General features: G+C 40.0%; 1 protein-coding gene across 8 annotated transcripts in view; it reads left to right on the plus strand.

The window, feature by feature from the left end:
- LOC127417749 (E3 ubiquitin-protein ligase RNF130-like) overlaps positions 1 to 25464 on the plus strand; it is a 102777-nt gene that overhangs the window by 61590 nt on the left and 15723 nt on the right. For 4 of the 8 annotated variants that reach the window (XM_051657947.1, XM_051657944.1, XM_051657946.1 and 1 more), the window contains 5 exons: positions 2956 to 3206; positions 4693 to 4764; positions 13943 to 13999; positions 17955 to 18037; positions 22440 to 22536. In XM_051657947.1, the coding sequence (XP_051513907.1) occupies positions 2956 to 3206; positions 4693 to 4764; positions 13943 to 13999; positions 17955 to 18037; positions 22440 to 22536 (560 nt within the window). The remainder of the gene's footprint in view (positions 1 to 2955; positions 3207 to 4692; positions 4765 to 13942; positions 14000 to 17954; positions 18038 to 22439; positions 22537 to 25464) is intronic. The other 4 variants (XM_051657949.1, XM_051657945.1, XM_051657948.1 and 1 more) reach the window with 1 other exon arrangement.

The raw sequence follows: 25464 nt of genomic DNA on the forward strand, positions 1-25464 counted from the left end.
AATGTTAAGCTTTATTTAATGAACCAAATAGCTTTCAACTATGTTTGATATAATGGCAAGTGATTTATTAGTACCAAATTAGCAATTTAGCATGATTACTCAAGGATAAGGTGTTGGAGTGATGGCTGCTGGAAATGGGGCCTGTCTAAATTTGATAAAAAATGACTTTTTTTGAAATAGTGATGGTGCTGTTTTTTACATCAGTAATGTCCTGACTATACTTTGTGATCAGTTGAATGCCACTTTGGTGAATTAAAGTACCAGTTTCCTTCCGAAACAGCAAAATCTGTACATTATTCCAAACTTTTGGCCACCAGTGTACTTCTGCTGGGTACCTAGCCATTGTGGGATCCCAGGAAATGAGCAAGCAGACACAGCTGCTAAAAAAAAATATTCAACGCCACGCTCAGATCTCAAACACTTCATAATATCTTACATCATCAGCAAATGGCAAACTGAATGGGATCAATACATCACAAAGAAACTACACAAATCAGCTCTGTAATTGGAAAAAGACATATTTTCCACTTCAGTAATCTCTGGGACGAGATCATTTATACCCGATGCCAAACAGGACACACAGGCCTACACATGTTTTTAAAATCAGGAGAAGATCACCATAATGTGCCTCATGCCAGAGCCTAGTCTCAGAAGCACATGTTATTGTATTGTGCTGGTTTTAATTCCTTCAGGAAGTAGCTGTGTTCAGATGACACTTCTGAAAAGATTTTTAACAAAGTCAGGGCTAAATCAGTTTTAAAGTTTTTAGTGAAAATAGATCTTAAAAACCTTTATGTACAATGAAAATTTAAAAAAAAAAACCCAGTGCTCATATAGAATTAACTTAACTACTTAAATTAAGGTAAATTGATGCAAGTAGACTTAGATTTGCTATTAAATGTTGTTGTTTCAACTTAATTATTTAAATTGAATGGACTCAAATTTAGGTCATACAATAACACAGCTAAAATAATGAAGATTATATCTGATTCTAGGTCAATCATTAAATAAACTTATTTCTCCACAGAAATGCTCATATGCCTGTACTTCAGTTGCACATGCACAAGGAGAACTGATATAGTGTTAACAGGATCCAACTTGACCAAAGGGAACACAGTCACCCAAATGATCATCTATCCAATATTTGCAACAAAACAACATAAATAATACTACATAAGTGCTAAAAACCTCTATGAATTTTAATAACAACTATTTAAATGCCCCCATATGTTTCCTTTGACCAAGGAAACATAATTACATTTTTCAAGCACAAGAAACTGTGGGTATTCCCTATAGCCCCAATTTTCTACTAAATAATTTGATTTATTAACACTTATTTTTAAGCCTTGGATATTTAGGGATAATAAGTTCAAGGAACTTGGATATTTCAGTTATAAGCCCAAAACTAGACATTTCAAGTAATGTTTAATTAAGACAACATGATTTTTGACCTCTCTTCATTGTCCTTTTGTTGTTTTTTTAACTTGTTTTTTGCCATGAAAATGGCCACGGAAGCTGGCATGGCGTTAAATCACAAACAAACGCTCAACCTTACAAAGTATACTCCATTTGACTGTGTTCAAGTTATACAAATGCAGGGATCTCCTGACCTCCTCACACACGCGCTCTGGATGTGAACATCCCCTGTTGTTGTTTCCATCTTCGTCTCCTGTCGTTTACCGGCAATTACATCTTCTTGCACGTCTTTGTGAAAGACACGGCTTCATTGTGAGTGTTAATGAAGTGGATAAATCCAGCAATTCTTGTTAGGCGGAACGTTTATTTAGATAAAACCGAAGTGTTTCAGCACACAGGCCTTCATCAGGGTTAACAAGTGTTGCTGGATTTATCCACATCTTAATTATGAGTGTTGCCACCTTGTGGACCCACTAATTAGTGCAAATAATTCCAGATGCATGCACATACTGCGCACTCAGTGTACACACTGTTAGAAAATTTGGGCTGCACGTGTTCAGTGCTCGAGCACTTTGATAATGACAAAATTTGCGTCAAGCGTCCTGTACGCAGAAGCCTTGCGTTCGTGTCTAACCAAAGTATACTTTGGGCTGTACTCATGATTCCAGATTGTAAGCCAATGATTTTTGCCCTTTTGAACAAACATCCCGACTCCCAGTTAGGAATAACCAAATAACCATTTGTGAACCCTCTCGGTGATCTGAATATTACAAATAAATACCGTGCACATCCCTAATTTAAATGTATTCTGACCAAACAAATGGTTTGGTAATAGTTTTCAGAGTAGTATTTGTTTTCTTTCATGTAGGGCATCTCTGTTGCAAAATATGGTAAGATTAAATCACTGGCAAGTCAAGTCTGCAATAGTTTTCCATCAGTACAGCTCTTGCCTGATTAATACAAAGCCTAAGGGCCTGTATTTTATCAGCGTCTGTGGCATGTCCTAAGTCCCAGATCGCAGTGTGTAGACTTTGAATGTCTGCGTGTATGTGTGGTGGGTAGAATAACTGTTTACTTGTCCTCATTTTGGGTTGCAATGCATTCTGTGTCATGTGTGTGAATGTTTAATAGGTCAGACCAAGAGCATTAAATTGATTTGGACAAGATTAGTGTATGTGAGGTTTTGATAATGTCTCAATACAGGCATATTAACACAGATTTAAAAGGGAACTCAGGTGCTTCCGGAGTAAATTGATGATCTGATTTCTCTTTCTAGGAAAATGGGATTATTTTGATTTAGGTTTGCTGCAGCTCAACTGGTAGAGCATGGCGCCTGCAACCCCAAGTTCATGGGTTTGATTCCAAGAGAACACATACTGAAATTGTATACCTTGATTGCACTGTAAATTGCTGTGGATAAAAGTGTCTGTCAAATGCACCCATATAAATGGATCTGCATTTATTAAAGTAGCTGGAGAAGTTTGGGTATTGTGTATGCATGAGTGTATACTGTCTCTGATATAAGCCCTCTCTCCAAAGGCACCGGTGACATAGTGGCGGTTATGATCACGGAAACCTTTGGAAAGGAAATTCTGGGCTTCCTGGAGAAGAACCAGACTGTGCTAGTATCAATGATTGTGGGGTCACGAGGGCCACCCAAGAACATCAACCGTGGCTCCTTGGTGTTTGTCTCCATCTCCTTCATTGTGCTGATGATTATCTCCTCTGCTTGGCTCATCTTTTACTTCATCCAGAAGATCAGAGACACCAGCGCACGGGACCGTAGTCAGGTCTTACACAACACACACACACACACACACACATCACATCATTAACACACCCAAACCTGACACTACCACCTTCAACTTCCTCTGCAGTTTCCTTAAACACACACATACACCCTTTAAGCTTGCATCATAACCTTGCTAGGTTTTTCTTTCGAAGACTTCCCTGATTTTGCTGGCTTATCTGACCTTCAAGAACTGCCTGTGTGTTCAAAGATGTGATGTAGTAAATGGCTTTCCAGCTTGTGAAATCTTAAAGCAGGTGGCAGTGTTTGTGAATGTGTGGTGGAGCTCTGCCTCTTCAGCCTCACACTCTCAAGTTCCACACACTCAAGCGCGCACACAGACACATAGACATAATTTCCCGACTGTAGTGTTGATGTCTCTCGGCCTTCTCACTTTAACCATACTCTTGAATTGACTACTGCCTTTAAAGTGCTTTAATCATCAGGCTGTTTTAATAGCTGCCAGCATGTAGCTGTTTAAAGGTTAGTAAAATTGTTATCTCTTTTATTCACCAATACATTTGAGGTACTGGAATTTACTTTGATAACATTTGAAATCTAATCAACATGCAATAGTAGACACAGTTGCAATAAATACAAGACATGTACTGATTACAATATACAGTCTATAATGCACATTTTATACAGTGCACAAAATAGTGAGTATTTAGCTAATAAACGGATCGAATAAACTCATCCTTTAATGTTTTGATAGACTCTTTACCTAAATGTAATTGCAAACACACACTAACACTGATGCATACATAGACTATACCTCTCATTGACTTCTATTGTTCTTTAATTAAGCTGATTATAATTACTACAGACCAAATCTAACCTCGTGCAGACACCCTTTGGCATTTTTAGATTTTTATTAAGACATTATTTGGCCAACTTATGAAAATGTTTACTTTTGAAGATCACCCTCACAAGTCAGTTTTAAGAGGTTTTATTATATTTGTGAGAACATTTTGAGGCCCTCGCAAATAAACCATTAAATAGCAACGCACACACTTTAGCTAATTCAAATCCTTTGGCTTTTTTCTTCATACTGCTGGCGGTAAATCACTTCAATGTTTATTCAGCAATAAACTGGCACAATGAAGACAACGAACATCTCAGAACACACAATCATAAACACAACACACACACAGACAATAAACTGCACATCACATACTGCACTCAGTCTTTTATGTATGGCCCTCTCTGTCAGTCCTTTTATGGGCTCTGTCTCATTTGTTTTAAACAACCCTGATAGACACTCCTGATATGTTTCTTTAGCCCTAGTTGAAACGCAATTAATATGGCTAATGCGTTCTCCTCTGCCTCATTACTCTGCTCCACCTTATTTGTCAAAATCTGAATTGTAATTTTCTGATATTCAGAGTCTTTTATTTCACAACTTTGTTTAGTTATTTTAATTTCCTGTTTCACTAAATCAAGCTGCAAATCTAAAATTACTTTCCTCTCTTCTTTTGTTACTATAGCGACGACTGGGAGATGCTGCCAAGAAGGCCATTAGCAAGCTGACTACCAGGACAGTAAAGCGAGGGGACAAGGTGAGGTCTTTTGATGTCATAGCTTGTTTACTTTTCTCAGGCTTGAGTTTATGTCTGCCAGGTTATTGTAAGCAGCATTGTTTCCCATTATGGACCTGTTTGTGCATTTCTCTATTCATAATGCATCTCAGTACTCTGTGAAGGACTCACTGGCCACATACACATTGCAGCTTAATATGGTTGTCACTTCCCGTCTGAGTACTTAAAGGGATAGTTCACCCAAACATTTTAATTCTCTCATTATATACTCACCCTCATGATATCCCAGGTGTGTACAACTTTCTTTCTTCACCAGAATACATTTGACATTTGAAGAAAAATAGAAACATTTCTTAGCTCAGTAGGTCTAAGTGAATGGAGATTTCTCTTTTGAAGGTCCAAAAATCACAGACAGTCAGCATAAACTTCATCCACACGACACCAGCTGTTAAATTAATGTCTTCTAAAGCGACATGATCGCTTTTGGTGCAAAAAAGATAAATATTTAAGTACTTTTTTTACTCTAAATCGTGCTTCCGTTCTGCAGCGGTAAGCACATGTGACGTAATCGCATTGGCAATTGAAACACGCAAGAACTGAGGCACGTGAGTCACAGCCGGAAGAGCGGCTCTGTTTACAAATGAGGAGGAGGAAAGCTGTGCAGTAGCTTGGTTGGTTTCGGTTTAGATCTGTTATTATCTGTTTCTTTACTCACAATGGTACATTTGTGTTCTTATCCTGGATGTCTCAACCGAGTGGAGAATGTGAGATTACCTTGGTATCCATGGCAATGTGAATACGTCACATGAGAGACCGCTTGGACTCCACCCTCTCCTGAAGCATCGGATTATAGTTAAAAAGTATTTAAATGTAGTATCGTTTTTGCACCAGTTGTGATCGTATTACTTTAGAAGACATTAATTTAACAGCTGGAGTCATAACGATGACGTTTATGCTGACTGTCTGTGATTTTTGGACCTTCAAAAGAGAAATCGCCATTCACTAGCATTTTAAGGACCTACTAAGCTAAGAATGTTTTTTTTTTTTTTTCTTCAAATGTATTCTGGTGAAGAAAGAAAGTCATACACACCTGGGTTATCATGAGGGTGAGTAAATAATCAAAGAATTTTCATTTTTAATCTTTTTGTGACAACCACATTCTACAACCAAATTACACAACAACAAAAAAATAACAACTAAACAAATAGCTCAGATGCTCAGTTTCCTTTTTTAAACATAAACCTAGCTGCTATGACAGAAAAATTGACAAGCTTACAAAACCTTACAAAAATGACAATTGATTGTCATCTAATCGTTGTCTAATGGGTGTGCAAATAGACATGTGTACAAGAAGCATCCAACATGCTTTACATTTTCCAGATTTAATACATTTTTTGTAGGTATATATTTATTACATTATGTGCTGGAAAAAAAGCTGATTAATATAAATACCATAATCATCATGAAATGGAAAATCAAATTTTTCTTGATATTAAGACATAAAAACAAATTTTTGATAACTTTGCAAATTAATTAAAAAGAAAAAACTGAAATATCACATTGACATAAGTAATCAGACCCTTAACTCAGTACTTAGTTGAAGCACCTTTGGCAGCGATTACAGCCTCAAGTCATTTTGGTCGCAAATTCCAAGTGGACTGAGGAGGGGCTTCCGTCTGGCCATTCTGCCATAAAGCCCAGATCGGTGGAGTGTTGCAGTGATGGTCGTCCTTCTGCAAGTTTCTCCCATCTCCACACAAGATCTCTGGAGATCAACCAGAGTGATCATCAGGTTCTTAGTCACCTCTCTTACCAAGGCCCTTCTCCCCCGATTTCTCAGCTCTAGGAAGAATGCTGTTGTTCCAAACTTCTTCTATGTAAGAGGCCATTTTGCTCTTGGGAACCTTCAATGCAGCTGAATTTTATTTTTTTTAGTGTTCCTCAGATCTGTGCCTCAACACATTCCTGTCTATGAGCTCTGCAGGCAGTTCCTTTGACCTCAAGGCTTGGTTTTGATATGCTCTGATATGCATTTTCAGCTGTAAAGACCTTATATAGACAGGTGTGTGCCTTTCCCAGTCATGTCCAATCAATTGAATTTGTCACAGGTGGACTCCAATCAAAGTGTAGAAATATCTAAAAGATGATCCAGAGAAATGGGATGCACCTGAGCTAAATTTCAAGTGTCATAGCAAAGGGTCTGAATACTTATGCCAATGTGATATTTCAGTTTTTTCTTTTTAATAAATTTGCAAAATTATCAAAAATCTGGTTTTTGCATTGTCATTATAGGATATGGAGTGTAGTTTGATAATTGAAAGCATTTTAGCATAAGGCTACAAGATAACAAAATGTGAAAAAAATTAAGGGGTCTGAATACTTTCTGAATGCACTGTAAATTATCTTGCTGAATGTGCCACACCAAAAAAGTCCAAAGAAAGACATTGACATGTCAAAAGGTGAATGAATTTCAGGTGAATGATGAGGTAAGGTGGATTGTGAGATTTCACTACTGTTGGGTTTTGGAGAAGGGGCGGAGTCATGCCTATCAGGTCAAGGTCAGCTCGCATCAGCCATGAATAAAATATCAGTGGCATTGAAAAGGTGCTGTAAGAAATTGAAATCTGAGTGATGACAGGGAGGTCTGAGAGAGTAGAGATTGAGTGAGAGAACATCTGTCTTTTTTCCTCTCTGTCTGCCTCTCTCTGTCTCCCTTGCTTTCCTTATCCCTCTCTTGCCCTCATTCTCCCTGTTGTATTGAGGAAGATTAATCTTACTATATGAGTCATCTTTGTCCAAAGTGTTTATTGCAGAGTATTCTTGTTACCAATACAGAGGATGTTGTACACAGAAAAGCAGGGAAGAAAGAGAGAAAATAATTAATTTACATCATATAGAGTAAGGGTATGAAGCTTCCTGAGAAAGTTCCTGGTATCCATTGATATTGGTGTTGCTTTGGCAAAAGGCCAGTTATAATGTAGTACTTTGTTACTTTGAGGGATTGGGGGTGGAACAAAATAATGTAAATTTTCAGACTACAGGGAAAGTAATGAAATATATCTATATGATATGATGTGCACTAGGGGTGTAATCACCAGTTTCATGACAATATGTTCTTGTGTTGATTCTCTTAGCGTTCCAGGGGCGTGTGATCGATATTATGATATTATGTGCCTATTTTACACAATCAATGACATTTATTATGTCAAAAATGCAACCAAAATATAATTTGAATATTTTATTGAGCTCTCTGAAAAGTGCAAATCCAGTATCCACATTGGGATATCCACAAAAAAATAAGGTGCTTCAGTTAATACAGATATATGTATATCATAAATATAAGTCATACAATCACATACAAATGATCATCAATAGTTTGATGACAGCTAATTGCCTTGGAATGAGATAAACACTACAGTGACAATTTGTCATCTCTACAATAGTCAAGTAAGTATTTCAATCCAAAATACTTACTTACCCATGACAGGAGAATATGTGCTATATGTGTTTTTTCTTGGCTACATCTTCCATGGTTGTATTGAAAAATTCTGTTACAGTTTACTGTGATAAATGTTAGTAAGGGTGTTGATGTGAGGATGTGAAAAGTCTTGTAATTGATGTTGGTGCAGCAGGGCATGCATTTTCTCTTTCCATCGTCAGCGCTGTTCACAGTATCGGGGTTCTTTAGACGTTTGACATGGTTGAATTGCTCCAAAGCAATTTAAAAGCATTTATTTAGAACTCAAATGTGTCACATGAGGCACAATATTGAAGGAAGCCCGATTTAATTGCGCGCGTGAGCCGCTCCGCACTATCCTGTCACCGGAGCTTGCAGCCCTGTTGACGCCCATGCACACGCATAGAGCAGAGCACAACTTCAGTCATTTCAGTCACTCCGCGCACATCCGTGTCCCACTTGACATGAGATGGCCACAGAGGCCGTTCCCCTGTCTCAGCCTGTGCTCACTGCCACGGAGGCCGTTGCCCTGTCTCTGCAAGTGCTCATGGCCACGGAGGCTGTTCCTCAGTCTCTGCTATTGCTCATGGCCACGGAGGTTGTTCCCCAGTCTGGGCCAGCGCTCATGGCCACGGAGACCGTTCCCCTGTCACAACCTGTGCTCACGACCACGGAGGCCATTCTCCTATCACAGCCTGTGCTCACGACCATGGAGGCCATTCCCCTATCACAGCCTGTGATCACAACCACGGAGGCTGTTCCCCTATCATAGCCTGTGCTCACAGCCATGGAGGTCGTTCCCCTGCCATTACCAGCGCCAATGGCCACAAAGGCGGTTCCCCTTTCACTGCCAGTTCTCATGGCCACGGAAGTAGTTTCCCTGTCTGTCCACGCTCCCATCCTGGAGCTGTCTGTCCGCGCTCCCATCCTGGACCTGTCTGTCCTCGCTCCCATCCTGGAGCCATCTGCCTTCGCTCCCGTCCTGGAGCTGTCTGTCCTCACTCCTGTCCTGGAGCCATCTGCCTTCGCTCCCGTCCTGTAGCCGTCTGTCCTCGCTCCCGTCCTGTAGCCGTCTGTCCTCCCTCCAGTCCTGTAGCCGTCTGTCCTCCCTCCAGTCCTGTAGCTGTCTGTCCTCCCTCCAGTCCTGTAGCCGTCTGTCCTCGCTCCCGTCCAGTAGCCGTCTGTCCTCGCTCCCGTCCAGTAGCCGTCTGTCCTCGCTCCCGTCCAGTAGCCGTCTGTCCTCGCTCCCGTCCTGGAACCATCTGTCCTCGCTCCCGTCCTGGAGCTGGATGGCCTCGCTCCAGTCCAGTCAAGTCAAGCAGTCCAGTCAAGTCAAGCAGTCCAGTCAAGTCAAGCATCCACTTCAACTCAAATCTTCACACCTAATCAAGTCACCACATCAAGTCAAGCCTGCTGGCCCAGTCAAGTTACCAAGCCTAGCCAAGTCAAATCACTTAGTCAAGCCACTAAGCATAGCCTAGGTGTTCCACCGTGGTCTGTCCTGCTGATCCCATCCTGGACCATCCCACCAGCACCACCTTGGGCTGTCATGTGGGCTTTACCCGGGTCCATCCTGCCGGCACCTCCCTGGTTTGGCCTGTCAGTGCCACCCTGGTCCATTCTGCCGGCGCCACCCTGGTCCGTCCCTCCGGTGCCACCCTGATCTGTTCTGCCCTGGTCCTTACATTTGTTTTCTGATTGTTTGGATTTTTTGTTTTTCTGTCTTGTCTGTTATGTGCTTTGTAGTACCCTGCTCCCTACCTGGACTCATTTCCCTGGCCGCTAGACCCCGCTCCATTGTCTGTCCTGCCGGCACCACTCTGTCTGTCCTGCCGGTCCTGCCCAGGACCTTACCCTAGTTTTCTGTTTGTTTGGCCTTTTGTTTCTTTTCCTTGCCTGTTCTGTGTGTTGTAGTGCCATCCACCTGTTTTCCCCACCCTCCCTTCTCATTGTCTGGTCTTTCATCTAGTTTTGTCTTGTTCGTGGGATGCCCGGGAGTCGTCCCTTGGGGGGACTTGTCTTGTTGTTTTGTTTTTTCTCCATAGTGAGAGTTTTTGTTTCATGTTTGATTTAGTTTTCCTTGTCGGTTTGTTTTCAGTTCTATTTTTGTCTTATCTTTTATTTTTACCTCGTGAGAGTTTTGTTTGTATTTTGTTTTTGTTTTTTTCATTTCAATAAAACACCTTTCATTGCCATCCTGCATCTTGGGTCCTTCCTCAAATATATTGTGATACCTTTGTGATGTGGTAGAATGGGAGATTTGCAGCATGAATGTGCAGTGGACAAATCTGCATAAATTGCGTGATACAATCGTCAACATGTACCAGAATCTCAAAGGAATGTTTCCAACATCTTGTGGAATCCATGCCACAAAGAATTGAGGCTATTCGTATAGTGTTCCTAATAAAGTGCTCAGTGAGTGTATATACTGTCCTACAAAGGCAAAACACAGTAACTAACCAAACACTGAAACACCTATATTTTTTCGCTCCTCAAAGTGATCACATTCATACCCATTCTAAGTGTTTGTAGTTAGTCAGATGATATTGTGTTTATTTGTGTATGAGGCATTTATGTGCAACAAAAACATCCTTATTTGCCCTCAAGCTTCTCTTCCTGTGCCTCAGCCTGTATTGGCTATGTCTCTCTGCAGAGACCGGCTGGACCACAGTCGATGACTCTTGTGCTGAGAGGGGCCCATTAGAAACTGTACACCACTCACCACAACATGACCTTGACCATGCAGCGCAGACAGGACACTGCCAGGTGACAGAAATAGCATCTAGAGTAGAGAAGGTGCTTCCAGGAAGAACAGGGCAGAGTGTGATATAAAACCTTGGAGGATTTTTGTCACTTTCGAACTAACTAGAGCTATAACTAGCACAGAGGGAGGTCTAGTTAGCCTACTGAGTGATGCTCTGCCTGCAACTGGAGGTACATGTGTGCTATAACAGTATATAAATTGAATGTGAAAAAGTGTTCTCTTTTTCTTGTTTTACAGCTGTGGCTTTCATAACACTAATTCTTCAAGGAATTCAGGAGGTAGTTATTATTTTGTTACTTTAAGTATAAGAAGGCCCTGGCGGTATCAGCAGACTTTTCCGCATATCCTGTGCTGAATTTTAAGGAAATGTAAACATGGTCACGTGTTAAATGGGTCTGAGAATTCTACATTCTTTTTGGTAGATTAAAGCATAAATAAATTAGCCAAAATATTTAATAAATGAGTACATAAGGGGCACTGAATATTTAGAGCTTTCGGTGGAGTTTTGTGTATGCAGATTTCATGTGGGCCTAATTATGAGTAAATAATACAATACAACTGCAGTTTTAATAGCACTGCAGTTCAAAGTACCGGTACATACAGTAGTAGTTTAAAAATAACAATAAATAAGGAGTAACTTGACACTATTTAAACCTCTCAACACTAGCCCACCATTCACCATTTTTTTTTTTATTATTCAGGGTTCTCTAATTAGTTTTCTAATCATTGAGTTTTTGAGTGTTTAACAAGTCCGTGTGTAGACAAACGGTCAGTAGTCACTCCTACTAGTAGGCAACATTTCAACTATGGTGCCAAGATCCATTTCAGACTGACCGCTCATATCAGTCAAATGACAGATGGGCTGAAATCAGAGTCAGGGAGAGACCGCATCTTTGACACATTGTATCTACTAATGCTGAACAGTAGCTCTCTGCTGCTCAGTCACTCATGCATTAAGAGAGGCACAGTTTACCAGAGCAGCTTCCCTTGTTTTCCCCAAAGAGAGTTTTTAGAACCACAATTGACTGAATTTAATCTTTCAAATTTTTTTTGTAAATATAAATTAAGAGATGTATTTGTCACAAAATACCATCATTATGTTTGGTATGGCATGCTATTGTGCTATTTATACTAGAAATGTATAGAACATACTAGTACATATTGTCCAGAGTATGCAATTTCAGAATGCATGGAATTCCTGGATGACAAACTACATTTGCAAAATGTAATCTATAACCACTAGAGCATATAATATGGGATACTGTATCCCACAATACCATTGGGTTGTCTTGACCTTCCATTTCAAGAGGGAAGAGTGAACTGGAGGTGATATCAACTAGGATCTTTATATCCAAGGTGATAAATCAAAGCCCCTTGCTACATGTAATATAGTAAGGTCATGTGACAACAATATCCGCTTTTCCACCTTTCGTGTCAAATGGTTTTGAGCACGGTGAGGAACTGTTCCAGGAGCATTTCCACTTGAGCATGGTTCGGCACAGCATGATTACAAACTGTTCTCGGCATGGATTTCTGAGCATGGTTAGCTAACTGTGCTCAACCGTGCTGGTTGGCTTTTGTACATGGCAACTCACGATTGTCAGTTTGCCAAAGCCAAGATTTTTCAACACATCTTTTTCATCAGGGAGGTAGATTATGTTGGCTAGCTCATTAAAATTCATATAATATATAATTATATTACTCTTACAGTATCTTGTCAATAAATGCCCTTTTTTAGCTTGTCTGAGAACTTTTACCTTTTTGTGTGTTCGTGTCCAGTGGCATTCACAACCCCGCAGCTAATAATGGTAAACCTCTCACCTTTGTCTCTGCTTTCCTTTTTGTGACGTGGGACATGTCTTTCCTGTGCTGTAGGGGAAAAAGCAGTCCTAAAAACGGCAATAAGTGATCATCCTCAATAACGCACTCACTCCAGTGTTTATCTCATGCACCATCTCCAACTGACGTATTTGTTATAACCGCAATTCCAAAAAAGTTGGGACAGTATGAAAAATGCTAATAAAAACAAAAAGGAGTGATCTGTAAATTATATTCACCCTTTTGCTATATTGAAAGCACTACAACTAAACATTATATGATGTTTTTACCTTGTGACTTATATATATATATATATATATATATATATATATATATATATATATACATATATTTTTTTATTTTTATTATGTACAGTAATTTCAAATCTGATGATTGCAACACACTCAAAAAAGTTGAGACGGGCAGTCCTTCAGACCTTGTGTCCATTGGAATGGACATCACATGTTTTTTTGTGTAAACCAATAAAAACATGCTTTTATAATAATATGAATAATGCCTGATCACTGATTAGTCCCTGATCAACCAATCACAATGAAAACATGACCCCTAACTTAATCTGAGAGAGCTTCAGGCGTCACATTAGACAGGCATGTCTCACCTACTAGACAGGAGGAGGCGTGAGCACATTTTTTACCTTTTAAAAACAAATTTGTTCATGGTAGTCACATCAAGTTGCTCGTTATAATCTTAATAGTATCAATATATACTATTCAAAGTTAATTTGAAGATCTTGTTGTAGAACACAGGATTTTTGTCAAGTTTAATGTCCATCCCAGTGGACATTAATTCTTGAAAGATATCAGCAGGAAGCTCATGACTTTGTATCAGTGTGCCAGGTGGTGAAATTTGTGCAAGTATTTCAGAGCTAAAAAATGTGCAACAATTTGACAAATACTTGTTTTTATAATATCTAAAAATATATCCAATGCATAACTTGTGATAATATCTAGAAATTAAGTTTGTTACAACATTGGCTTATAGATATCAGCCAATGCAAGGAGCACTGAAGCATCTATTGGACATAGCTGTCATTTCACATTATTGTCATTTTTTTTACCAGCAGATTTTTACCAGAGACCTCCAATGCATGACATATTTTGCTGTTTTGACACACTTTCACATTTTTTTTTTTTTTTTAGACTAGTTTCTATAATGGAGAAGAGGCAATGCAGTGTGAAACAGGAGATGTTAAACAGGTGAGGTAATTGTGTCATAGTATATAAGGAGCCTCCAAAAACAGCCTAGTCCTTCAAGAGCAGGGATCATTCGAGATTTGTCAATTTTCCAACAGATGCTTCAGCAAATAATCCAGCACCTTGAGAACAATGTTCCCCAAAGACAAATTGGAAGGATTTTGGGCATTTCACCCTCTACAGTGCACAATATAGTTAAAAGTTTCAAGGAATATGGTCAAATCTCTGTGCGTAAAGGGCAAGATGAAAACCACTTCTGAATGCACGTGATCTCTGATCCCTCAGACATCACTGTCTTAAAAAACATAATTAATCTGTAATGGATATCATGAACATGGGCTTGGGATTACCTTTGTTAGTCAACACCATTCACTGCTGCATCCACAGATGCAAATGAAGACTTTACTATGCAAAGCAGAACCCCTACATCAACACTGTCCAGAAGCGCTGCCGACTTCTCTGGGCTCGGTCTCATCTTAGATGGAAAGTAGAACAGTGAAACCGTGTTTTTTGGTCTGATGAGTCCACATTTCAAATTTTGAAAAATACAGCCATTGTGTTCTCTGTGCCAAAGAGGAAAAGGACCATCCAAGCTGTTATCAGCATCAGGTCCAAAAGCAAGTGTCTGTATGGGCCAGGGGTGTGTCAGTGCCCATGGTATGGGTAACTCACACATCTGTGAGAACACCATGAATGCAGATAGATATGTAAAAATTTTGGAGCAGCATTTACTGCCATCCAGCACCGTCTTTTCCAGGGACGTCCCGGTATGTTCAGCAGGACAACTTCAAACCACATACTGGCCAAATAAGCAGAGAGTGCGGGTGATAGATTGGCCTGCCTGCAGTCCTGACCATCTCCAATTGAGAATGTGTGGTGCATTATGAAGCGCACAATATGGCAACGAACACCCCGTACAATTGTGAAGCTGAAGACCTGCATAATGGTTGAATGGGGGAAAATTCCACTTTTTAAACTTAACAAACGTGTGTCTTCAGTGCCTAAATGCTTAATAAGTGTTATTTGAAGAAATGGTGATGTTTCACAGTGGTAAACACTCGACTGTCCCAACGTTTTTTTGAAGTTTGTTGCTGATTCGAAATTACTGTGTATATATAAAAAAAAATTAAAACAAATGAAATTCACTAGCTAAAACATCATGTAATGATTTGTTGTAGTGCTTTCATCATAGCAAAGGGTGAATATAATTTACAAAGCACTCCTTTTTGTTTTTATTAGCATTTTTCATACTGTCCCAACTTTTTCGGAATTTAGGCTGTACATGCATTCAAGCACCACAGTGCAAGAACCACAAAAAAAGAAACCATGCTGTTTCGGGTAGTTGGCAAAGTGGTGGAAAAGCAGCTAATGTATCATACTACCCTTTAGAATGTTAATGCCATACTGCATGTTGCAGTACATTTTTAAAATGATAAGCAACATGCAGTATATACTGTGAGTAATTCATTCCAAACATTTCATGCAGTGTTAAGACTATGGGTTTTTGGAAACTTTCATCTTAATGGAAAGTGGAACAGTTACACATTTTCAGTGTCCCTATTTTGTAGAATTCAGATATTCGCTCATCACAGGAGCCATGTGCTTTGAAATACCTTATGTTATGTTCAGGATGGAATACTAACATTCTGCTTACAGCATGGCACACTGTATACACTGTATACTACCTACTACTGTAGTATGTGAAACAATATGCTATATATCACAATAATAATTTCAGACAGTAATGTGCTACATTGCTTTCATGTGATCTAATTATGTTTTACACATGTTGTCAGATGCCCTTACTATATGTATGTTTAAAGGGATAGTTCACCCAAAAATAAATCATTTACTCAACCTCATGCCATCTCAGGTGTGAATGACTTTTGTTCTTCAGCAGAACACAATTGAAGAAAAATAGTCAAATATCTCAGCTCAGTAGGTCCTTAAAATGCAAGTGGATTATGATCAGACATTTGAAGATCCAAAAATTACAGACAGTCAGCATAAACATCATCCATACGACTCCAGTGGATTAATTAGTGTCTTTTAAAGCAAAACAATAGATTTTTGTGTAGAAAAAAAAAAAAAACAATATTTAAGTACTTTTTTAACTATAAATCATCACTTCCAATCAGGAACAGTATGTAAGTTCACGTCACGAGTTTACATGGGCTCTCATTTGACATTTTCACGTTGGCATTTTACTGATGTAATCTCACGTTTTTCTCTCGGTTGTGACATTCAGGATAAGCACACAAACGCACCATTATGAGTAAAGAAACATACAAATACAGATCTAAACCAAAACCAACAAAGCTTCTTTACAGCATTCATCCTACTCAGTTGTAAACAGCGCTGCTCTTCCAGGTGTGTACGTGCCTCAGATCTTGTGTCAACATGCTAACGTGATTACGTCACACATGCATACTGCTGCTGACCGGAAACTATGTTTTATAGTTAAAAAGTAATTAAATAAGGGGCCTGGGTAGCTCGCGAGTTCGAATCCAAGGTGTGCTTAGTGATTCCAGCCAGGTCTCCTAAGCAATCAAATTGGCCCGGTTGCTAGGGAGGGTAGAGTCACATGGGGTAACCTCCTCGTGGTCGCTATAATGTGGTTCGCTCTCGGTGGGGCGCGTGGTGAGTTGTGTGTGGATGCCGCGGAGAATAGCGTGAAGCCTATGTCTCTGCGGTAACGCACTCATCAAGCCACGTGATAAGATGCGCGGGTTGACAGTCTCAGATGCGGAGGCAACTGAGATTCGTCCTCCACCACCCGGATTGAGGCGAGACACTATGCCACCACGAGGACTTAAAGCACATTGGGAACTGGGCATTCCAAATTGAAAAAAAAAAAAAAGGACTTAAATATTTATCTTTTTGCACCAAAAGCGATTGTATCACTTTAGAAGACATTAATTTAACCACTAGAGTCATATGGATTACGTTTATGCTGCTGACTGTTTTCTTTTTTTTTTTTTTTTTTTTTTTTTGGAGCTTCAAAAGTCTGATCACCATCCACTTGCATTTTAAGGACCTACTAAGCTGAGATATTTTTCTTCAAATGTGTTCAGCAGAAGAAAGAAAGTCATACACACCTGCGATGGCATGATGTTGAGTAAATGATGAGAGAATTTTCCTTTTTAGTTGAACTAACCCTTTAATTCAGCGAGTGGCATCCAGTTTAAGAAATTAAAGTGGCAGCTCTGAAATTAAAGTGTTTATATGTTTATTCCAATTTACTCTGGGCACTCCGATCAAAAATTTATTAACAATAGAGAAAGTGTCTGATATTAGTTTATTACTGTTTATTATTTGTTTATATGCTCTGATGTTTTGGCAAATTTCACAGGCCATATGGTCATCTTATGCATACAGAAAATCCACATTTTGTGCACAGTATACTGCAATAGTATGCTATTCTGAACCAAGCATAATGTTTACAGGATATCCCAATGAATGTATCATACTTTACTGCAGCTTTGATCTGCTATGCCAATTAAATATTTTACTTGTGTAACTCCACAGACCACTGCTGTTAGATCATTTCAAACTCATCTGTTTGCAGAAATTAGTTTAGTATATACTTTCTAAGCAAGTGTTAACTGAACTTTAAATGGTGCACTTGAGAAAAGCTGGGTGAGATGAAAATGAGAACGATGAAAGGAGGAGGTCAAGAGATTAGATCAATATGAAAGTGAAATGCAGGGACTCCAAGCTGATCACCAAGGGTTTAAAAAGAAAGTCACACCTGCTGTATTCTCATTTCTCACGCATTCATGTCATAAGGCCAGCATGCATAATTAATAGTAATGGGCAGTGATGCTTGAGTAGAAATAGTAGGGAGGATACAGGGTCCTAAATGGAGTTGAGTTAACAGCTACTGTTTCTACTGTAAGAAATAATATTTTGGTTTAAAAGACTCATCTGTATTCTTTGTCTTGTTCATGTTTTGCAGGAAACTGAGCCAGATTTTAATCATTGTGCAGTGTGCATTGAAGGTTACCAACTAAATGATGTGGTCCGCATCCTACCTTGCAAGTAAGTGTGTGTTTTTATTTTGTAAAGGCACTTTATCTTTTTGCAGATGACATTTACATGTAATGACATTTTCACTCAGGATTTGCACAAATGTGTAGCACAGGAACTGCCCTTCTTATGGTTACTAATGACTTTTGTAAGGCTGAAGATGCTGAAAAGTTTTCTCTCTTAATATTAATTGATGTCCAGCAGTACACTAGATAAGTTATTTTTTTGCTCCCTAAAGAAAACTATTCATTTGCATTGCCTAGTGTAATTTGGTTCCATACCAGATTTTGAATAATGGTCAAATGACATTTGGAGAGAGATGGACAGAGAGAAAGGAGATCAGGCGTCACTCGCTGTTGCGAGTTTGTTGAGGAAATATGGTGCTGCTGTGGCTGTGAATCACTGCCACTGTCAGACCTGCTCTGCTTATTTTTAGCAGCTCAGCTTCCAGTGTCCTCTAGGCAGCCAGCACACAAACACACATTTATACTTACAAACAAATACACACACTTCAAACACAGCTTATTAAAGGGAGGAGACATATGGACACGCACACAAACACACAAACATGCCGTTTCCTACAGTTTCAGACACCATCTGCTGGGTCTGTCACGGTCACACAGCTGGACGTCTGGCTGGTAATTCTATGGATCATCTTACACCAAACACACACTCCAAAACACATACTGTACAGGCTCACATGATAGACCTGCATCTATAGATGCACAGTGAGTGACAGCGTACAGCATTCTCAGAATCTTTCCCTCTTTTTGACAGACATATCCTTTTCTGTTTTGTTTTTTAAATAAACCCACTGGTTTTAGGATTTGAGATACTTTCTTCCAAACCCATATGACTTTTTTCTGTGGAACACAAAATGAGAAGTTTTAGGACGCAAAAGCACCATAAAAGTATCATAAAAGTAGTCTGTTGGACTCGAGGACTACATTTCAGGTCTTCTAAAGTCATACAAAAGCTTTGTGTGATGAACAGACAAATATTTAAGTTGTTATTCACTGAAAATCTTCACATCCGCCCTTGCTCTTCTTGGCGCCTTCATAGGAGAAGTAGCAATGTCAGATTTGTGAATGGATCATTCTGTATAGTATGATCTTTTCAATGGTTCGGTGGACCTAGTTCACCAATCCAGTCTGAGTGATTTGTTCTTGAATGAAACTGATCCACTCAACTCGCTGACTCAATGAGTTAACAGTACATTGAAGGGGAAGATGATTAGTGAATCACTATTTCACAGCAAACTTAGAGCACAAGACGTATGAACCACTTTAATAATACTTTATAGTGCTTTTGCATCTTTGCGTCCTTTTGGAGGTTGTAAGCTCCAGTCCCCATTCATTGTAATTGCATTGAAAAAAGCAACCAGTACATTATTCAGATATTATCTCTCTTACTGTTCCTTGGAAGAAAGAAAGTAATACATTTTTGGGACAACATGAGGGTAGAGTAAATAATGAACTATTTATTTAACCTTACTTGAAACAGTATCTGTCATCTCCATGAAATTGAAAAGCGTAATACTGCTAATGTACCACAGCGGTAATATTTTTCTGTTTACATTGCTCATCCACATTCACTGTCTATCATTATCATCTCTTTCTCTCTCTGTCACTGTCTGTACAACTCTTCAGCAGCAGTGAAACGCTAATCCTGAGCCTGGTTAATTGCATTTTTTCTCAGTTGCTCTCTCTATACGGCTGAATCACTGCCTCAATCCAGTCAGATCAAATAACACTCACGAGCCAGACCTGCACTGCCTCGAACAGCCTCTGGCATTCAGCAACTCACCAGTCCCTGTCTGAATCTCTTAGTCATGATGATGAAGGGGTGAATAACAAACTTTGATTTACCATGCTATAAGATACCAGTGCAACCAGAGTTCTCGTAGATATTGATTATAAACTGCATATTAAATCTTCATCTTTCACAGCCAGTTTAGTTCTGTGGGAGGAGTGAAAAGGTAGTCAGTTTAAAGAAGGGAATAAAATAAAGTATGCATGAAAGTATATCACAGAATAAAGAAGATACAACATGAATCAACATAAATACAACATGACATGGTATTCGCAATGCATGTAACCTCTGTTATGTGACTCATTTCTGAATGAAACTAAATATTCAGCATGAAAAAAAAGTAGTGCAGGATTTGATTTTCTCATTCTGGATTTGATTGGATTGTGAAAAGTGGACCTTGACATTATTTGTTAACAATATTTTTCCCCGCCCATGTGGCCTTGGTTACATCAGCAGAAAACCAATCAATAAATAAATAATAATAATGTTTCACAGATGGAGAAATTTAATAAAGAAAAAATGATAAAAACAATATACAGTATATACTCTTGTGTATATATAAATGCGTGTGTGTGTGTGTATTATATATATATAAAGTAGAACAGCATGCACTAATGATTTGTGCATAAACACATTGAAACGTATATGATGTGATGGAAATATGCAATTATCATCACTTTTTTAATTACATATTAAAAATAACTATTTTTTATATAATGTATTTTTTTCATTATTTATAAATTATCAGTTACTAAATGTAATAGTTTGTTTTTAATGTGCTTTTTTATTTCAGGGTGTATTGATTGTTTTTGATTATCAAATTGCAGATTCTTTTATCTATTTGTCTACATGTTCATAATTTATTGCTTGATTGATTTATCGATTTATCAATTGATTTCTCTTTTTTTTATCATTTGATTTATCTATTTCCTAGTTGATTTATAGATTCCTCAAATGATTATTGAGTGTCATATTTGGGCACCCATATAAATAGGGTTTTATTATCAATAAAGTTTATAATCAGTTTGGTTCATTTTTGTGTTAAAAATATGGAAGTATGTAAATGTGAGACAAATTCAAGCCATACTATAGACACAGTATGTTTTGGGTTGATCGCAACATTTGCCGCATCTCTCCTAATCTCATTGCTCCACACCCCTATAAGTATCTCAGCTCTCTAAGCATGATAGTCTCCCCAGCCACAATCAATAACTTATAGCATAAGTAATGGCAGCACACTTGACCTAGCCTTGGCCATTCAATTTACGTCCCAGTGCATTAGATTCCCTATTCCTTCTCAGTCTTATGGGGTGTGCCCCTCACTTCATGGCATTGTGGGTAACTGTTTTGTGTACACTGGATGCACATGCTTGCACTAGAACTCACTTGCATAGTTACTGTAAAAGAATACATAGTCTGACCACTTTTTTGGCATGCATCTCTTTAGTACCCTTTTTTGTTGGGAGCACCCTCATCATTAATTAATTAGACCCTTGTCTGTGTGTTCTCCATCAAAGCAAATAAAGCTATGTTGTAGTTTGTCTGCACGCTGCCTCAATACAGGGTCATTGCAGCAGCATTGCATCCTCTCTGCCCCACAAATCACTGTGTCAGAGGCACAGAGGCATTATTTGACATCCTTAGATAACCCCTCTTATATGCATTGCTGCAACTGCACTCCAAGAACTCTCCTGCTCAGTTGTTCTGTTTGTACTGTATAAAAAACATTTCTGAAATGTCCCGTAGCTGGCTTAACTCCTGTTCGGTCTTATGAAATACTCAAATAACTAGCATACGCACTTGGGCGTTTTTCAAAATCAATAAAGCGCACTGTTGGCATAACACCTTTTGCTGTGATTGAGGCTGCTCGGGTTAAAGAAACCCCTACACTGCATATCTGAATGGCCAATACAGTGATAAAGATTCTACACAATCTTCGGAGCCACAATGGCTGCCCTGTCTCTAGCAATAGCCACAATGGCTGGCTTGTGCAGAGAAACTCCCTCATGAAGAGGGTTTCCGTTGCTAGAGCCCAGGGTCTGCAACGAACACAGCTCGGATTGTGCGGCAGCCGGGTATGAGGAGGAGAAGAGACTCAAAAGCTCTCAGTAAAAAGCTTGTGTTGCTCCTTTGAAGCCCACCAGCTTCTCGCTTTAATCTGCCTCTCACTTTCTACTCTATAGTTGTAACGTAAATTTGTGATGTGTTTTTACATGTAATGTGCTTCTTACACCAACGCCCTTAACGCAGTTTCAAATATTCATTGTTGCTGTGAAGAATTATGCTGAAATCAGTGACATGATGCAGCGTGTCATGATTTGGCATTGATTTGACAGGAAAACATATTTTTTATTAATATAGACAGATATATTTTAATATATAGAATTTATAAAATAAATAAATAAATAAATAATGTTTCACAGATGGAGAAATTGAATGTTAAAGAAAAAATTATAAAAAAAAAAAGTATACAGTATATACTCTGTGTGTGTGTGTGTGTGTATATATATATATATATATATATATATATATATATGACAATTAGAAATGTCCTTTCTCTCTCTCTCTCTCTCTCTCTCTCTCTCTCTCTCTCTCTCTCCAGGCATGTCTTCCATAAAATATGTGTGGACCCATGGCTAAATGAGCACTGCACCTGCCCTATGTGTAAACTCAACATCCTCAAAGCCCTGGGAGTTATGGTGGGTACACACACACACACACGTTTGCTCAGCTGTCTAAATGAGGACATTACATAGACTTGTATTGTTTTATATAAAGCTAACTACTATAAACTAACCGTAACCCACACCCTAAACCTAACCGTAACAGAAACCTTTCATAATATATTCTATATCATTAGAATAAAATTAAAAAAAACATTATTTAATTTATATATGGATCGATTTTACAAAGGAGGGGATCCCAAAATGTCCCTAATGGGAGGTTTTGTACAATTTAGCTCAATTTTAGGTGCAGATTTGTCCCCAAATTATAGCTAGAACACACACACACACACACGTTTATCTAGCTATGTAAATGGGGACACACCATTTAGACTATTGTTTTTGTCACAGTCCTGTCGCTTTGTCAGGTTGGGTTTTTGTCTTACAGGACTGTGACATCATCGCCCCATGTTCTGTCTTGTGTTTCGTGTCCTGTCTTTGTGTTGAGCACACGGGTCCGGGTGTGAGTTACCGCCGTGCGCTCTTCGGTCGGTCTTGTTTGTGTCCGGAGCATGGTGTCTGGATCCTGACCTCCTGTCTGGTTCGGTTTCAGTCTGTGTCTGATCCGGACACTCATGCTCCCATGTTCTGTTTTTTTTGTTCTTTCTCTCCCTCGTGTCTCTCACGCTGCTGGCATGTGTGATCAGTGTTTCCATGGGAACATTGATTGTTCCCATAGGAATGCTGATCATGCTGCTAATTAATGTCCTAGCAGCACCTGTCTCCCCGCTGATTCCTTGTCCATTTAAAGCCTTTGTTGTGTCATTGTCATTGCTGGATTGTTGAATGTAGTTGTATGTAGTCTTTAGTATGTTGTGTGTTATCATTATTGAAAGCTGTATGATGTGAAGTACTTACCTCACTCTCTCTGCCTAGTTGGTCATGTCTTGTGTATCTGTTTGGTTGTCTGTCTCTACCCGTTTGTCGGGAGTGTGGTTGCCTTCCAGTTTGCTGCATGTCAGCTTATCTTCTATGGAGGATTCCTTGTCTCTGCCCACTGTGTGGCCACGGCGCACACACACACCCACGAACTTCTCCCCTGCTACTGCAGCTGGTGCCAGGATCTTCATACTTCGCCAGCACAGTTGATGGTGATATTTTTTGTGAATAAATCCTTTGAACTGTTCCTCTGCTCTTGGGTCTTATTGTCTCGCTCTCTGAAAGAACAATCCAGCCATGATTGACCCAGCAGAGGAATCTACTCTTCGCTCCACCCATTTCTCAGCAGGGAGCTTTACTGGGATGTCAACAGGATAAAATCTCTGCTAATAATCGGGCTCTGGAGATGATGGCATTGCAGTTCGCTGAGCTCACCTCCGTTATCCAACAACTCTGCCAGTCTCCTGATACCGGCCTCACCCAGAAAGCGCCCTCACTGGCTCCGGCGATTCCCCACATTTCTGGACATTTTGAGCCCTGCCATAATCCTCTAGCCCTGTTTTCAGGTGAGGCGGACTCTTGTTGAACCTCCCTCAAACAATACTCTGTGTACTTCTCGTTGCAGCCCTCTGCTTTCCCGTCAGAGTCAATGAAGTAGGCATACGTCATCACGCTCCTCACTGAAAGGGCCGCTGTTTGGGGAACCGCCATGTGGGACAACAGACTTCCCTGTTGCACATCATCCCTAGCATTCGCCACGGAGCTCTGCCAAGTGTTCGATATGGCCCTGCTGCAGAGTAGATCAGCCAGTCACGCTGTTTCCGCATTGGGGGATTCCGGAGCCAAATGGAACATTATGGATGTCAACGTAGTCTTAAAGTGGCAAGGTCGGATAGTCCAGCTTGACGAACCTGTCACCACCCGGAGGGGGAAGAGGAGGAGCTGGGCGCCTGTTCCCCTGCATCTGCCAACGTCCATGGCCACGAAGGCCGTTCCCCTGCCTCTGACAATGTCCACAGCCACGGAGGCTGTTTCTCCTTGCCGCTGCCAGCGTCCACGGCCATGGAGGCCGTTCCCCTGCCGCTAGCAGCATCCACAGCCATGGAGGCCTTTTCCCTGTTGCTGCCAGCGCTCATGGCCACAGAGGCCGTTCCCCTGCCGCTGCTAGTGCCCACAGCCAAGGAGGTCGTTCCCCTGTCACTGTGCTCACAGCCACGGAAGCTGTTCTCCTGTTACTACCTGTGCTCACAGCCACGGAGGCTGTTTCCCTGTCACTGCCTGTGCTCACGACCAAGGAGTTCATTCCCATGCCAGTGCCCATGATCACGGAGGCTGTTCCCCTGTCCATGTTGGTTCTCACAGCCATGGAGGCTGTTCCCCAGTCTATGTCAGTCCTCACGGCCATGGAGGTTATTCCCCACTCTCTGTTGGTGCTCACGGCCACAGAGGCTGTTCCTCAGTCTCTGTGGGTGCTCACGGTCATGGAGGCCATTCCCCAGTCTCTGTCGGTGCCCACGGCCACGGAGGCCGCTCCCCAGTTGCAGCTGCCAGTGCTCATGGCTGCGGAGGCCGTTCCCCTGTCATGGCCAGCGTCTATGGCCATGGAGGCCGTTCCCCTGCTGCGACCAGCGCCCACACCTGAGCTTTAAGTTTATATTTATTGTGAATAAATCCTTTGAACTTTTCCTCTGCTCTTGGGTTTCGTTGTCTCACTCTCGCTTTCTGACAGTTTTTAAATTAAATAAGCTTATTAAAATTACTCCAGACTAACCAAACCCTAACCGTACCCCTAAACATTTCTGATCTTTTAGGGGGAAAACAAAAACATAATACATCATTTTTACCTTCGAGAACATCCCCAAAGTGAAGTTTTGTCTAATTGTACGTCTGGGGACAAATTTGTCCCCAAAGTATAGCAAAGTATACAGACACTCTTAAATTTAGCACAAAAACAACAGGCACACAGATCTGAGATGCCAGCAGGTTATAGTATTTATAAGGCTCTTATTTTATTTGTTGTTTTCA

This window comes from Myxocyprinus asiaticus, chromosome 27 (assembly GCF_019703515.2).
Source record: "Myxocyprinus asiaticus isolate MX2 ecotype Aquarium Trade chromosome 27, UBuf_Myxa_2, whole genome shotgun sequence".
In the NCBI taxonomy this organism is placed as follows: domain Eukaryota; kingdom Metazoa; phylum Chordata; class Actinopteri; order Cypriniformes; family Catostomidae; genus Myxocyprinus; species Myxocyprinus asiaticus.